This window comes from Amphibalanus amphitrite, unplaced genomic scaffold (assembly GCF_019059575.1).
Source record: "Amphibalanus amphitrite isolate SeventyFive unplaced genomic scaffold, NRLGWU_Aamphi_draft 001169F_arrow, whole genome shotgun sequence".
NCBI lineage: Eukaryota > Metazoa > Arthropoda > Thecostraca > Balanomorpha > Balanidae > Amphibalanus > Amphibalanus amphitrite.
Window position 1 is genome coordinate 130,001 of NW_024882663.1, and position 14,412 is coordinate 144,412.

Sequence of the window (14,412 nt, forward strand, 5' to 3'; positions counted from 1 at the left end):
GTGCAGAGTGGTCAGAGAATTCAATGGCGGCGGTGGTTGTACCGAGGTGGACGACACAGGACATGGAAGGACGGGGCTGGATGATGGAAGGGATACGCAAATACACACTACAGTCAAGTACAAGCAGCATTTACACCATTCCCATAGCTACCAAACGTGACTAAGCCGGGATGCGTGCGTGCAGCTTGGACATCAATAACAACTCCGATTCACCAAAACAGACACATCCAGTCCCACACATGCATACGATATATGGCAAAGGACGCAGGCAACCCAGGTATAGCTCACTAACCTTTGACGACCTGGAGAGCTCGAGGTACCAGAACTTGACGTGCCGGTTGCCGACGGTGACGAAGTAACTGCCGTTCTCGGCGAACGACACCGCCTTGACGCGAGAGCTGACCTTGTTGGACGCCACCTTGACGTTCCGCTGCCAGTCCCACACGTTGACAATCATGTCGTGTTGGAAGCCCACCGACACCACGTACTTGTTGCCCGGAGAGAAGCCCTGTAAAGGAGCAGAAGCATGGTGTTAGTCTGTGGCAGGTCGCAGGCACAATCATCGCAATAAGCTGCGATGGTTTAGGAAAGGTGGCAATATACCGAAAAGGGAATCTAACAAGCCGTATCAAAATATTTTGTTGTGTTTTTCATTACATTTCTCTCGTCAGTCAGCGCTCGAATCGACCCCACGAGGCACCGCATCGCCTCAGTGGAGCGCTAACCATCGTTTAGCTGGATAACACCTATTACCCGACCGCAGGCCCATCTCCCGGGGCAGCGGTGCGTGACCCAGATGACGTCATCAGTGACGTCACGGTCCAGCGGACCACCCGACGCCGTGGGTCGACCAATGTATGCCACATCAGTCGTCAATGAAGGTCAACTACCGGTGGCGCGTCACGCATACGCCCAGCAGGAGTGGGCGATCATCGCGGTCAGACCCACTGAAGGCAACTCACACTATTGAAACTGTACCTACCGATCGCGGCACATCATGTAAACTTTTACATATCTTCATACCTACAGTTCCGGTGGATCACAATCAGCTCGACCATCCCTGACACTGGCACCAGCCCACGCACCAATTGCACCATGTCGTGCCCCGAGTCCCGCGTGCTAATGGCAGCGGGGGCGGCGGTGGGAGTCTGATCTGCCCGGTCAAGGCCGGCGCACAGACACCACAGAGATCGCTGATCTGTTGCCGACCCTGTGCGCTGGGTGGACCGCCCGACCGGCCTCCCTCCGGCCCCAATTTAATGAGACGATCCGTGTCGAACAGCATGTAATTGGCGGGCGTTCGATTCGATACGAAACTATATTCTGTAAAATATTATGACGGTCCATCTGATGGCGAATGGTGAATAGCTCCAGTATACGGTTTACACAGCACACCTGCCACTCTTTCAGTAGGCCAAAAAGAAAATGTTCGGCGACTATTTGTCGCAAGTCAAGGCAGCCTTAAAAGAGACTTATCCCAATGTCTCATTTTGCGTCTACACTTGGTTACCGAAAATCACCTAATTGTGTCGTGTCGTCCCAGCTCGTACCGTGCCACGTCATTTCAGCTCTCCGTATTCTTGTCTCGGTAACCTTGCCATACCATACTGTCCCATTCCGTGCAGGACCACCTCTTTTCGACCGCAGGCAAATCTCGGAAACCATAGAATACAGCCCCGCCCCGATCCGTGCCGAGCCGTGTCCGCCGGAGGCGTGTCCCGGTAACCGAGCCGGCGTGTCCGCCGGACACACGAGCACGTGACTGAGCATACGCACGGCGCCGGCCGGCCGGGCCGACCCCGTGACCTCCGGAGGAACCGTGACCGGCGGCCGCCTCTCGGGAGAGGGGAGAGAGGGAGAGGGAGGCAGAGTACACGTATGCCACTCTCGACTCACCGCACGGGCTGAGGCATAGAGCAGCGGTGCCGAGGAACAGTCTAGCGAGTAGATAATCGGCCCGCGCCTTCATTGCACTGGATAAACCGGGCTAAGACCTACTTCTGACACAAAGCAAGCCTTTGATGACTAATGACACTGTTATGGTCGATTCCGGTGGTTAATTTAGCACTGTCGCGGCGATTTATCGGGAGCGGCCGATTACCCTCGAAACACAATGGCGGCGACCATGGAACTGATTACCCTCGAAACACAATGGCGGCGACCATGGAACTGTTTATTGTTTCTGTGCTTCCATATGACCGGGGGGTGATACCAAATGAAGGGAAGGGAAAACGTGCCCCATCACAACAGACACACCCCTAAAATTTCTAGCCTTTCGGGTGTGTGTTATTTATAGAGCTGAGTTATTAGCCGTAAATTAATTACGTCGAGGCCAGGAACCACCCATTTCCGTTCGCAGCCGCCGACCGGTCGGCTCCGCCCCCCAGTGGCTCCCAGCAGCGGTGTTACACCACAGGCGGGGCGCCGTTGCATCACAGGGCTCCCGGGGAGAAACCGCCGGGAGTTGCAGCGTCAGCTGCAAGGCCGCGCCGAGAGCGGACGATGACCAGCGGCCGCCCTTGTCCAGTACAGCTGTGGAGGGGCTGGGCTGGGAGGCAGTTCTTACTTTTTAGAATGTCACACGACACATGGCGGCACGCTGCCCTATGGATGAAGCGTCACCAACGACCTGACCTCGACTTCTTCCCGCTCATTCATGGCTCCAGCCTTCTGCCCTCCAGCTTGATCTCGACGCCCGCCTACGGCTGAGCTGGGCTTCCCGTCTCCGCTCCACACAACCACCGAGAGACGTGCTCCACCGGCGTGTTGTAGCTTGCGAGAGACGTGCTTGACAGACGTGCTCGACTATCGTGCCCACACCCCAAATGACAGCAACGCCACAGTCCCGTCACCTCTCTCCAGACATTCACAATTGCTCGCCGCCGACACATCAGCACTCTGCATTGAGTGAGACCGTTTCCGGCTGTGCCACCCGTCAGGTCACACCAGGGCACAGGTCAGGTGACACCCGCCCCCGGTGACCTGTGCTCCGTTCTTCCCAGAGGCCGGTGCAGGGCCGCCCACGGAGCACGGCAGGGCGGGACGCAGAGGTCAGGTCGGACCGGGAAGGTCAGAGCAGAGGTGTGCCGCGCCAACCGCCAGTGAAAGTGGCTGTCAGAGCTGCTTTACATGACGCATGCCAGCCACTACATGGCAAGCGTTTATCTATGAGGGCTTTATCTTCAGAGGACTCGTGGCAAGCGGTCTGGTTCTCTGGAGCCACCGGACAGCACAGCGAGGTAACCAATCAAGGCGACCGGCACGCGTCCATTTGCTATATATCTACTCGCATCAAATCCATAGTATGTCCAAACACCAGCTGCAAACGGTTGCTCCTAATTTCGACACACATACGAACAAGATACTTCGTGACAAACCACTTTATTGTCTTCTACATCGAATCAACACTCAAGATATGTTCGTGACAAACCACTTTGTTGTCTTTTATATCGACATCAACACTACCAAGTGTAACAAGATCCCCAAAATAGGCCACGGACCCGACTGCGCAGAAGGAGAGGGCAGGGCACGGTGGAGACACGTCACGTTCACACTTGCAAGTTGCACAGATGCAGGTGTTTGTGCGTCACCCTCAACAACTCAACACCTGTTGAGACCCACAGTATTGAAACGGTGCAGTCGATAGGACCCGTGAATGGCGGCGGAAAACGGCAAGGTCTCGGGCAAGGCCGTGACGCGACCGATAGAGTCCCGCTGGCGACGTCACGTGTCACGGAGCGGTGTCATGTGTGGCGCGTGCGGGCGGCGGCCGGCCTCCACTGATAGGTGCGCGCCGGCGGGGTCTTTGTCCGGGGGTGTCGTTTCGAGGACAGCGGACGCCAACCCGGCGCCACGATACTGATTGTGAGTTACCTTAGACTGTCAGTTTGGGCCGGCCTTGACCCCTATTAGTGATGGGAAATTTAACAGTCAAATGCGATCCGCAGGAGAGATAATAGGTGGATTATGTCCTACCCTTCTATCTTCTCCGAAAGGCGAAGTAGCGAAAACCAGAAAAAACCAGTAGGCGGCAGCGGCTTAACGCCGACACTTCACCAGAACAGAATCGATCCCACAAGTCAATGCCACTCAAACGGACATCACATGTTCACGTAGGATCGATTGGCGAACAGTGTGACTTCTGGTCGGGTCAGACCACGGCTGAGGTCGAGATCCACTGAGCCTTCCACGGCAGCCCACTGCACGTTGGGACGAGAGGCCTGAACGGGACAGTCAACCGAGGTCAGTGCCGCCGACCTCCCCTTCCCCGACGGAACGGTGGGAACCGGAGCGTTCCGGGCCACGGAACGGGAGTTGAAGGGAGAGAAGGGATGAAGAGATAGGGTACGTGTCGGACCCGAGGCCGTGACATATCAGCACTTGTCTGGGCTAGGCTCCCAGGCCACCGGCCCTGAAGCGTGGACGGCGGGTCAGGCTCCACGGCACTGTCAGCGACTTCCGTGGCTGGTCCGACCCATCAAACAGACCGAAATGAGTCAGTGACCGTCCTGAGCGACCCTTTTGGGCCAGTCAGCCTTCCAGTAGCCAAGCGTAACCCCATGGGAGTGACCTGCCAGTTTCATTGTTCTCAGACCCAACCCCCTGGCAGCACCTTTCTTGCTTCGCTGGTGATTAAAGCGCAACAACCAAAACATTGTCGATAGGAGTGTCACATGTTTCACAATCAGCTTTTTTATTCCAAAGCATATCACTTAACCATTTTTGACACGCAGATCTCGCGCCCATCTGACGTTTTTAAGCTGGCGCCCATCAGTCCACGCCAGCCGTTAATGTATCTGTAATTGTCTGTATGTGTGTCGTAATGGCTCGTCTCTTCGGAGGACGGCGACTGGCCTCGTGGCTGGGACAGTTGACTGACAGCTGGTCAGGAGAGGTGTTCGGGTGCGGTCTGACGGGGCAGACTCTGACGGTCAGACCCAGGACTCCCAGGGGTGTGGCTTATGAAGGGCTTCAAGATGCTCTCCAATGCGTGCTATGTTTGTAGGCCAAACCGAACATTCTACCACATTATTCTGGCACGTTCTGAGTTCTGACTACATTTCAATACTTGCATGTTAGATTGTTAGCACAAGTGCTCGCCTTTCACTCCGCATAGTCACGCAATTTGACAAAAAAAAATCTGTCTTAGCATATGGCTCCCACTTCGCCTATCTGCACATTCCGTGATGTTAGATAAATTCGGAAATAGTTGATCACGGAATAAACCCGAATGTTACAGATCCTGCATACACTTGATAAAATGCTCAAAGAATAGATCTGACCATTCCGTTTCTTAAAATAGCAACAAATGTTGATATGATTTGGTTTACGCTGTTTGCGCCTGACATGCTGTGTTGACACGCGAGTTACTGTGGTTGTGACTTTTATCGTGTCACGAATATCTGTTGTAGCTGCAATCGTCCCCGTGAACCACACCCAGGGGCAGCACGTATCAGACCACCGACCTCCAGCGTAAATATAAACACAGCATTTCTTCAGTGAGCTCCCACACAGTTATCACTACACGGGAGGTAACAGATGCCACGCGCCATCGATCTCCACAGAGGGTAATGATCAGTGATTATGTTGCAGCGAGCGAGTGAGGCGATTACCCACAGCGGTGCACTAGTGCGTCGGACACCTCTCTCACACACATCTACCTCGCCTAGCCCGGAGCTCACCGCGCCGAGCCGAACCCGCGTGACCTGCCGCTCGTTTCACCGGAACGTGCGCAGCCGCGGCCGATGCACGGACGGGCCGCGGGCCAGTTTAGGGCGAATTTAATCAAGAAAGTGACTTTCGAAAATCTGTTTGAAATATGGCTGAATGTATAGGAAATTGCCTGAATTTTATGAAACCACCTGAATTTTGCACATATGGCAACTTTTAGGGGGTGATTTTACTACTCAAAGTGGACAAATTGTTGGCTTTCTCATATCCTGCCGATTTGCGGGCGAGAACGCGACTTTTGTAACGCAAGTTTACATAGTGTAATACATATTGAATTGATATAAATCACACACCATTGTTCTTCCCAATGTCTCTAAAAAACGATAGGATAACTTGCAATACTGGCTGACCTATCGTCTGCACGTTACGACTGATAGAATCAAACCAATACATGCATAGCGTTTTCATAACGATGTTTCATGAAAACCGAAGATTTCAACAACTACCGCCGTTTGCCGCCACGTCAGATCTAGCATGATTGCAATTTGCCAGCATTTTTTTACTTGGCCCGACCTTTTTTTCCTGCTCGAACTTGCTCGCCTCACCGGTAGCTCGAGTTTAAACATGACCGACGGCACGCCGCTCGGTCATGACCCAGCCGCGCGCCGTGACCTGACCTGGGGGCGGACGGTGCGTGACCCGACAGGATCCGGAATGACGTGTGGTTTTTAGTCCTGCCCATTGAGTGATGTCACTGTCTACAGCAGCCAATCATCGAGCCTGTTATTATGGGTCAGGATGTGTGTCAGCTAGTCATTGGGTGGCAAATGTATCGTAACCTATTTCGAGAGTATGAAATAAGTCCTCTTTGGCCACGATGATTTCGATTATTGGTACCTGATCATTCCTGCCCCGTACTGCTGCTTTCCGTACACCCGGCTGAGGTGCAGGAGGCCTTCAGGACCAGGATGGGGCTGCGCGTGGACGAGCCGCGGGCAGGAGGCAGCGGCAACTCCAACGACGGCAACACCGCCCGCCGCGCCTTCCGCTCGCCGGCCGAGTTCGCGGCCTGCACCGGCGTCGACCAGGAGCTGATCGACCGGGTCGGCACGGTGCTGCAGGCTGTCAGCTGTCTGCACCGACTGGACATCGACGCTCTCTCCGCGTAATGCCGCCGCACGGCTGAGCTGTACGTGGAGAGGTACAGGTCTCGCGAGATTAAGCGGTAGGTTTTGCACTTTTACATTTCCGGTTATATCTCAGAAACTAATCGATCTACGATGAAGCCATTTTACACGATCATGGCCGGCTTGTTACCCAACAAGTCGATCGCATCTTCAACACTTAAAAGCTTAAGACGACGAAGATATAGCCTGAAGTACACTAAATTTTCTAGGTGCAAAACCTACCGCTAAAACCCGCGAGACCTGTACATGTCCTCCACGCTGCACAAGCTGCTGAGCCACTCCGCGGCCGTGGTGGAGTCTTGCCACCTCCCGATCGGTATGATGTCTGAGGAAGCAACAGAGGCTACCCACAAGCGGGTCCGCCAGTACCGCCTTCGACACACCCGCAAGGATTCGAGGATCCACACGATGTCGGACCTCCTGGGCTACCTGCTTGTGGCGAGCGACCCGCTGCTCAGCAGCCTGGGTCTGCAGCGCCGGGGGAGGGGGAGGGAGAGGGGAAGGGAGAGAGAGAGAGAGAGAGAGAGAGAGAGAGAGAGAGAGAGAGAGAGAGAGAGAGAGAGAGAGAGAGAGAGAGAGAGAGAGAGAGAGAGAGAGAGAGAGAGAGAGAGAGAGAGAGAGAGAGAGAGAGAGAGAGAGAATCAGCTACGTCGTGACGACGGCACCGACAGCAGTGATGTCGACAGCGACGACTGCCACAGCAGCAGTGACTGTTCAGCAGTGACAGCAGTGACTGGCAGAGTGGCAGAGTCGAACCAGCGCGGCGTGTCGTGAGAGTGTTCAAAGTGTATGTATGTAACATGTGATGCAATACATATGTATCGTGTGTTTATGCTTTTTCGATTATCGAATATATCGAAAGCATCAGGGATGACCCAAAATGCCTAATTATACCCATTTAAACCATTTGAAAAACATATTGAGAAATATTAACAGCGCTACGAATAAATTCGCCCTAAACTGGTCAACGGCCCCTCTGTGCGATGGTCGAACCACCGTGGTCGTGAAATGGATTGAACCACCCGGTGGCAGGATAAACGGCGAAAGTCGCGCAAATCACTGCCCGAATCTCTGCGATAATGGTAGTCGACGGTAATCGGTCAGTCTGGCCGAGTCATTCCTGGCCAGTAAAAGGCTGATCGTAGGCCATCGGTGTGTGGTGGTGAAACAACATAGAACGGCACGTCTACAATTATTAGATGGGGTGTACTGACAGCGGCCATATCTTGCAGTTGCCTCACAGCTAAGCGCAGTCAGTCGACAATCCATAGCCTGTCGATCGTCCGCTCGTCACAACGACTCTGCCTTGAGCGGTGGAATTTTGCCGCCGTAAACGCTCGGAACTACCAAACAGCAGCTTTTCCGACTGGTGACAGCGCGACGCCTGGGAGCCGTCCCGTTTCCCACCAGGTCATGGGGTAGTGGCCGGGGTTGGCGACTGCACTGAACAGAGTCACAACAAGGGTGATGGCCAATGGCCATGGACCAATTACCGAGGCAAAAGGCGACGAGTTCATCACTGAATGACCCATTGTCAGCGGTGGCACAGTATTTACACTCACGGAAGTGTGAGACGCCGGTCGTCCCAGGAATTGTTACACCACGGGGAAGTACGGAGTCGGTCTGAACCCAGTGGGGCGGGCAGCTAGACTGAGCCGTGACCCGAGGTGACTGTGTCGCATCCGAGCGATGGCTGCAGTCTGCAGATGATGGCGGTAGTGTCACCGTCTGAGGCATATCACCCAGTCTCCACATCTGACGCGCCGTCTGGCTTGTGAGTGCAGGCGGCCACTTTCCCTGGACTGGAGACAGACACTCAGACACGCTACCAAACATGCTCGCCATGTGCTCCTTCGGTGAAGCACCCGGCGTCCCGGCTAGATGCTGTGAGGTTATCATAACGAGCTCATCTGCCCATTGAAAGCACGCCACTTGCCCGCGAGGTTCCGTGATCGTTTTGGGTCACCGCTAGGTTCCGCGGGGCAATGTCTGGCGGGGTTCTGCGGCCGTGTTTAGAACACCGGTGCGGCGGTCACGGCCGGCGGCCGACACCGGAGACCGGCGAGGTGTCAGGTGTCACGGCGGGGTATTCAGTGTCAGCTGCTCTGTGACCGTGTCGCCGCACTACACGACCGCAGCGACCGCAGCCGGCAGCCCCCGGGGTCAGGTGGCTACTTCGGCTCACCATTACAGTCCTCCAGAAAATACGCAAGGTGCCCAAGCAAGTGTTTAGTGTTACTGTTTCCAGCCATGCCGGTCAAAAGAATGGTCCTCTGGCCCTGTGCGGCACCTCACATGGTCATTAGTCTATGTATCACATCATCAGACAGCACATTCCCTGGAGGTGTCATGAAGTTCCCGTGTCGCTGGTGACCGGTTCTAAACGTCACGGGTGTGCACTGAGCAGCGATCGGCCACCGATGGGTAACTGACCACTGTTACCATCAGCGGCGTATTTAGAAAATCGCGAAGGGGGGGGCCAAGGGTTTGGAGGGCGCCACCTCACCCAAGGAGGGCGCCATACGGTCGCGAGATAAAAAATCGCTCAGTGGGGGTTGGGGGGTTGGGAGGCGTTTTTTACCATGCCACCAGTTTTTTTTTTTTTGCGTAACCTCGTATAGGTCGTGCTGCATTGATTTTGCATCGTGTGTATTCTTTATACTCCAGGTCACAAAAGGTCAAGTGTTCTTGAAATGCTGCGCCGAAGGCGCGCGAAATTTTTGAAAACAACTTTTTCCTCCGCTTTTTAGGCACGCCTTTTATACGATCACTGTTCAAAGCTCCTCTCGCTCTTTTACCAAATTTGAAGGTGTAAAAAATACCTAAGGTTTGGTCGGGCCGCTGCCACACAAACTGTACAGAAAGCTTGGCTCATGGGTGTCGATGTATAAAAGTTTATTGGCGGTGGCATATCTACGCACCAGATCACCGTATCGGATTGATACCGGAGCGCGAGATGCGTAAACATCATCCAAATTACCTCAGACCAGCCTTCATAGCCTTCTCACAGATGCATACAGTGTACCCACATAACCAGTTTCAATCACCGAAACTTCAGATGCCTGCTGTTGCGCCCGAACCTGTTGACAATACTTAATCGTAATCCATATAGATGCCATGATGCACGTAAAATAGGATCAATCCGTTAAGACCAAAGACGTGTTTTATGCATCGTAGAGCGTAGATAGTTTTGGTAGGTATAGATACTTCATTCATTGTGCTGAATGCACGTTCATTTGTGGCAGTTTTCACAGGCAAGACATCAACTATGTGCAATAGAACGACTAAGTTGAAAAACATGCCAAAGGAGTAAATAAATGATAGGAGGGCAGCGATCAACGGATGTTGCCAATAGGTAGAAGGGCTGCGATCCACAGGAGGGCACTAATAGGTAGAAGAGCCCCGATCAACATCCCGAGTTTCGACAGTAGGGCACCGATAGGTAGGAAGTTGGCGAGCAGCAGGAGGGCGCCAATGGATAGAAGGGCAGCGATCAACAGGAGGGCACCAATAGGTAGGAGGGCGCCGATCAACAATCAACAGGAGGGCGCCACCAGGTAAGAGGGTGGCGAGGAACAAGAGAGCACCAATAGGAGGGTGGCGATCAACAAGAGGTCGCCAATAGGTGGGAGGGCGGTCATCAACTGGAAGTCGCCAATGAGCGGAAGGGTGACGATTAAAATGGGGGTGGCAATGGTGAGGAGGGCGCCTTTGCTCAAGAGGATGACACGAACAGGAGGGCGTCTGTGCGGAGGGCGCTGGTCAACAGGAAGGTGCCAGTGGATAGGAGGGCGGTGATCAACAGGAGGGTGCCAGTGGTTAGGAGGGCGGCGATCTACACGAGGGCGCCAATAGGAGAAGGGCCCCGATTAACATTCAACAGGAAGGACTAGGGAACCAATAGGTAGGAGGGCGGCACTGAACAAGAGGGTGCCAAAAGGGAGAAAGGCGGCCTTCAAAATTTCACATGAGGGCTCAATAGGTAGGAGAGCGCCAATAATTATGAGAACGCCGATCAGCAGAAGGGCGGCAATGTGTAGCAGGGTGGCGACCTACAGGAGGGCGCCTTCGGGTGAGAGGGCGCTTATTTACAGGACAGCGGCTTACATAGGCGACCACCGTTACGCTTAGAGAGCTACAGCCTACAAATGTGGTTAGAGGTACCGTACCGTATTTGGAGGGCGTATTTGGAATGGGCGTCCTCCGAGGGCGCCCTCCATCCGTATTTTCCCTGTAAACACATTCGCGATTGGAGGGCGCCCTCCAGTCGCGATTGTTTTTCGATTCGATTATATCACAATTGCATTTGCGATTGGAGGGCGCCTTCGGCGCCCTCCAATCGCAAAGGGCGCCTTCGGCGCCCAAGGGGGGGGGGGCCATGGCCCAGTGGCCCCCCCCCCTGCCTACGCCCCTGGTTACCATCGTGACCACGTCAGCCACTTCACAATGCACCCTTCCACAGTGCAAGGCAGATAACAGCGGCTGACGTGAGACCAGGAACAGGAAGGCAGGCCCGTAACGGCATAAAGCTGTCGCGACTCGCGAGCGAAGCAAAAACAGGGAGCTGTGCGCTTTGGCGGCGCCACAAGCGCGCGAAAACGACAGCATTAAACGGAGGCGCTCGCCGAGAGCCCACCATCGACCGCTAAGATGCTGATAGAAGATCCGCCTCTTTAGGGACACAAGTTACAAGCGAAAAGGGCACAGGGCGGCACAAGACACGCCGATCACTGCTGAGAGCTGGTATTCTATTTGACTTCGCCATCGTCGTCCGCCCAAACCTGTTTTGCGAGCCAGTCGTCGCTACCACCCGGGATTCCTTCCGTGACTTTCAGTCACCAGGGCCGCACATGGGCGTTCGATGGCCGCCGACCAGAGGTCAGTCGCCTCAGGTGGCGCTGACCGGAACACAGCTCCGGCAAACAGCGATCAAAGCACCGCCGTGACCCGCAGGCTGGCCGGTGGGTCGGCGACTGACCGCTGCTGCGGGGTCCACTGTTTGGTTAACGTTCCCGGTACGCAGTGCGTGTGTGCGTGAGTCTGTGTGTGCCGGCTATACCGCGGTGTTTGCAGTGCGCGGTCCACCGGGAGAGCTAGGTCGGCCCGCAGCCGCCGCCCATCCATCAGCTCTGCCGGTCAGCCGCGGTCCGAGGGGTATACTGATTTGAATGTGATCGGCATCCGGACGGCACATTCCACAGGTATGCGTAGAGTGGTACACAGACGGTACGCGCTGACCGTCAGGGTGAGGAAGAAGGTAGGGATGCTCCCTCTGCGGGGGAGCAGACTCGGACACAGGACTGCCAGCCAGGCGCGTGCTGTTTTCCAATAAGAGAGGCGGTGGGTTGTTTCTACTGCTGGAGAGGAGGAATACATCGGAGTCCCAACTAGACAGCGGGTAAAGCACAACCCTTCTCCTCATGGTTCGACTGCGCAGGTCCGACTGTAGGGTGACCTAATGAGCTGAGGACATAAGGCGCCCAGTTACTCGCTCTCCTCATCAAATTGCCTGCTTATTGTCAGCAGCTGGATGATCGAGGGGACCAAGGCACCGAAGCGTTAGCTTCCAGCATCGTTAGCTGCTTCTAGCATGTCAGCCTGTCGTTCCTTTGCAGGCTGGTGATAGCGGTCAGCAACAAATCGGTGCTCACTAATTGGGCATACGCCCTATGATAGACAGTTCTGACGGCGCTGGAGTGGGTAACAACTCGCTGTGCTCACCCAGAACCTGTCCGCACCAAACGCCAGGCGCTTGCAGCAGTTTGCTTATCGCACAAGAAATCGGCCACCCCACATTGATTGTTCTAAAATTGGCAGCCTAATTCATAAACCTAACACTTCCACTATGGCGTTCTCCGTCACCACCTCCGCACCCGTCCCCGTCGTCCGGTACTCACCACACATGTGATGCCATATTTGTGCACGAGGAACTCCTGTAGCAGCACCTTGTCCTGCACGCTCCAGACTCGCACGGCCGGCTGGTGGCCACACTCGCCCGTCACCAGGTACCGGCCATCGGCCGAAAAACGCACGGACGTGATCGGCTTCCGCGACGTGTTGAGCAGGTGCGACTGCTTGTTCTTCTTCGGGTTGTACAGCACCACCGTGCACCTGTGGGAGAGGACGTGTGTGCGTCAGGGTTTGTCTAGTGGCTGAGATCGTCGGTAGGTGGGCGTTGAAGCATGGCCGGCCGCTAGGCTAAGAGATGCCACGGCATCGACTCGACATATCGCACATGGGGAGCGTAGCCATTTGCTGCTCAGCCACAAATGTTTCGCCAGTTACACTGCTAAAAATAACACATGATAATCAGACAATAAGCACATTACGGGAGCACTTTAACAAACGTGGGTAAGTCATGATTCATTTCTGAAACGTCCAGTGGGGAACAATACGCCGTTTCCGGCGGTGGTCGCCGACGTCCACCGCTCGCCGCCGGAGCCCACAGCTGGCGACCCACTAACGGCTCAGCCGAGAGAGCTCCACAGGTTCCCACGCCACGTCACGTGCGCGCCTGCACGTGCGCCAGCTGCACGTGCAGCGGCACGCTTTCGCGATTTACACGCAGCACAACTACACCTTAATCAGTGCCATTCCGAGGCGAGAAACACTTTCTCACGGGCTATAACTGGCAGCCGAGGTAAATTGTTGGGACACATGTGTGCCGAATCTAAGACCTTGCTCCCACGAGATGGTTTATCTAACCAAAACGAACACCACAATAGCTACACAAAAACATTCAAGACATTTGTGTGTTCGTGAACATTCATTTCAATTGCATTTTACTAATGTTCCGTGAAACCCTTCGGTAGCTGGCAGGGTTTAGTTCACACGTGGTCGCTTGGCCCGTGTGTGACTGGGCGGTCCATTTCCGGCCTACTAGCTGACCTCAGCACAAAGGCAGCTATGTCGGCAGGCCGGCCGGCCACTGCGGGGTTATGAATGGGCGGCGGGTACGGCTGGCCTCGAGCGTCCCTCCTTTTAAAGACCAGCAGCCGAGCAGGGCCGCCGGCGCGGCGGGCGGTTCTACGACCCCACCGCCGAGCGATAGGGGCACGCGACCCGTCTCCGTGGCCCGCGCTCCGTCCGGCCGCCAGGCACGGCTATCTGGTCCGGCAATCGGCCGCGCGCGCCCGCCGCAACTCAGCAGCAGCGGCAGCGGCGGCCCGGGCGGAGAGCTCTCGGCGATGAATTATTGAACAGCGGGGGTCGGCTGTGTCGACCGACAGCCTTCGCTACCGGGCCGGCCTGGAGAGCACCGGGCCGACACGGAGCCCCGCCGTCACGACGTCCATCGGGGCCTGTGTGCGGAATCCAGGTAATGTTCTCTGGATGATCCGACTCAGTCCTCTCACAGCGCCGGGAGGATCAGTGTCAGGCGCGTGCTTCGCGCCGGCGCACCCCGCCCCTCCGCGCGCCGCCCCCGCCTGCAGTCCGGCGGGCGACCTTCCGTCGGTCACAGGCCGTCTATGAATATATTACCGGTCATTAGGCGGTGTCGGGCGGCACGCGGCCTATCGCAGAGGTACCGGGGGCGGCGCCTCCCACGGGCACA

At 55.5% G+C, this 14,412-nt stretch overlaps 1 protein-coding gene across 7 annotated transcripts in view; it reads right to left on the reverse strand.

The window, feature by feature from the left end:
- The window catches only part of LOC122370803 (mitogen-activated protein kinase-binding protein 1-like), a 69,931-nt gene that overhangs the window by 20,058 nt on the left and 35,461 nt on the right, over positions 1–14,412 (reverse strand). For all 7 annotated transcript variants that reach the window (XM_043346717.1, XM_043346713.1, XM_043346714.1 and 4 more), the window contains 2 exons: positions 12,755–12,968; positions 293–508 (listed from right to left, as the gene is read on the reverse strand). In XM_043346717.1, the coding sequence (XP_043202652.1) occupies positions 293–508; positions 12,755–12,968 (430 nt within the window). The remainder of the gene's footprint in view (positions 1–292; positions 509–12,754; positions 12,969–14,412) is intronic.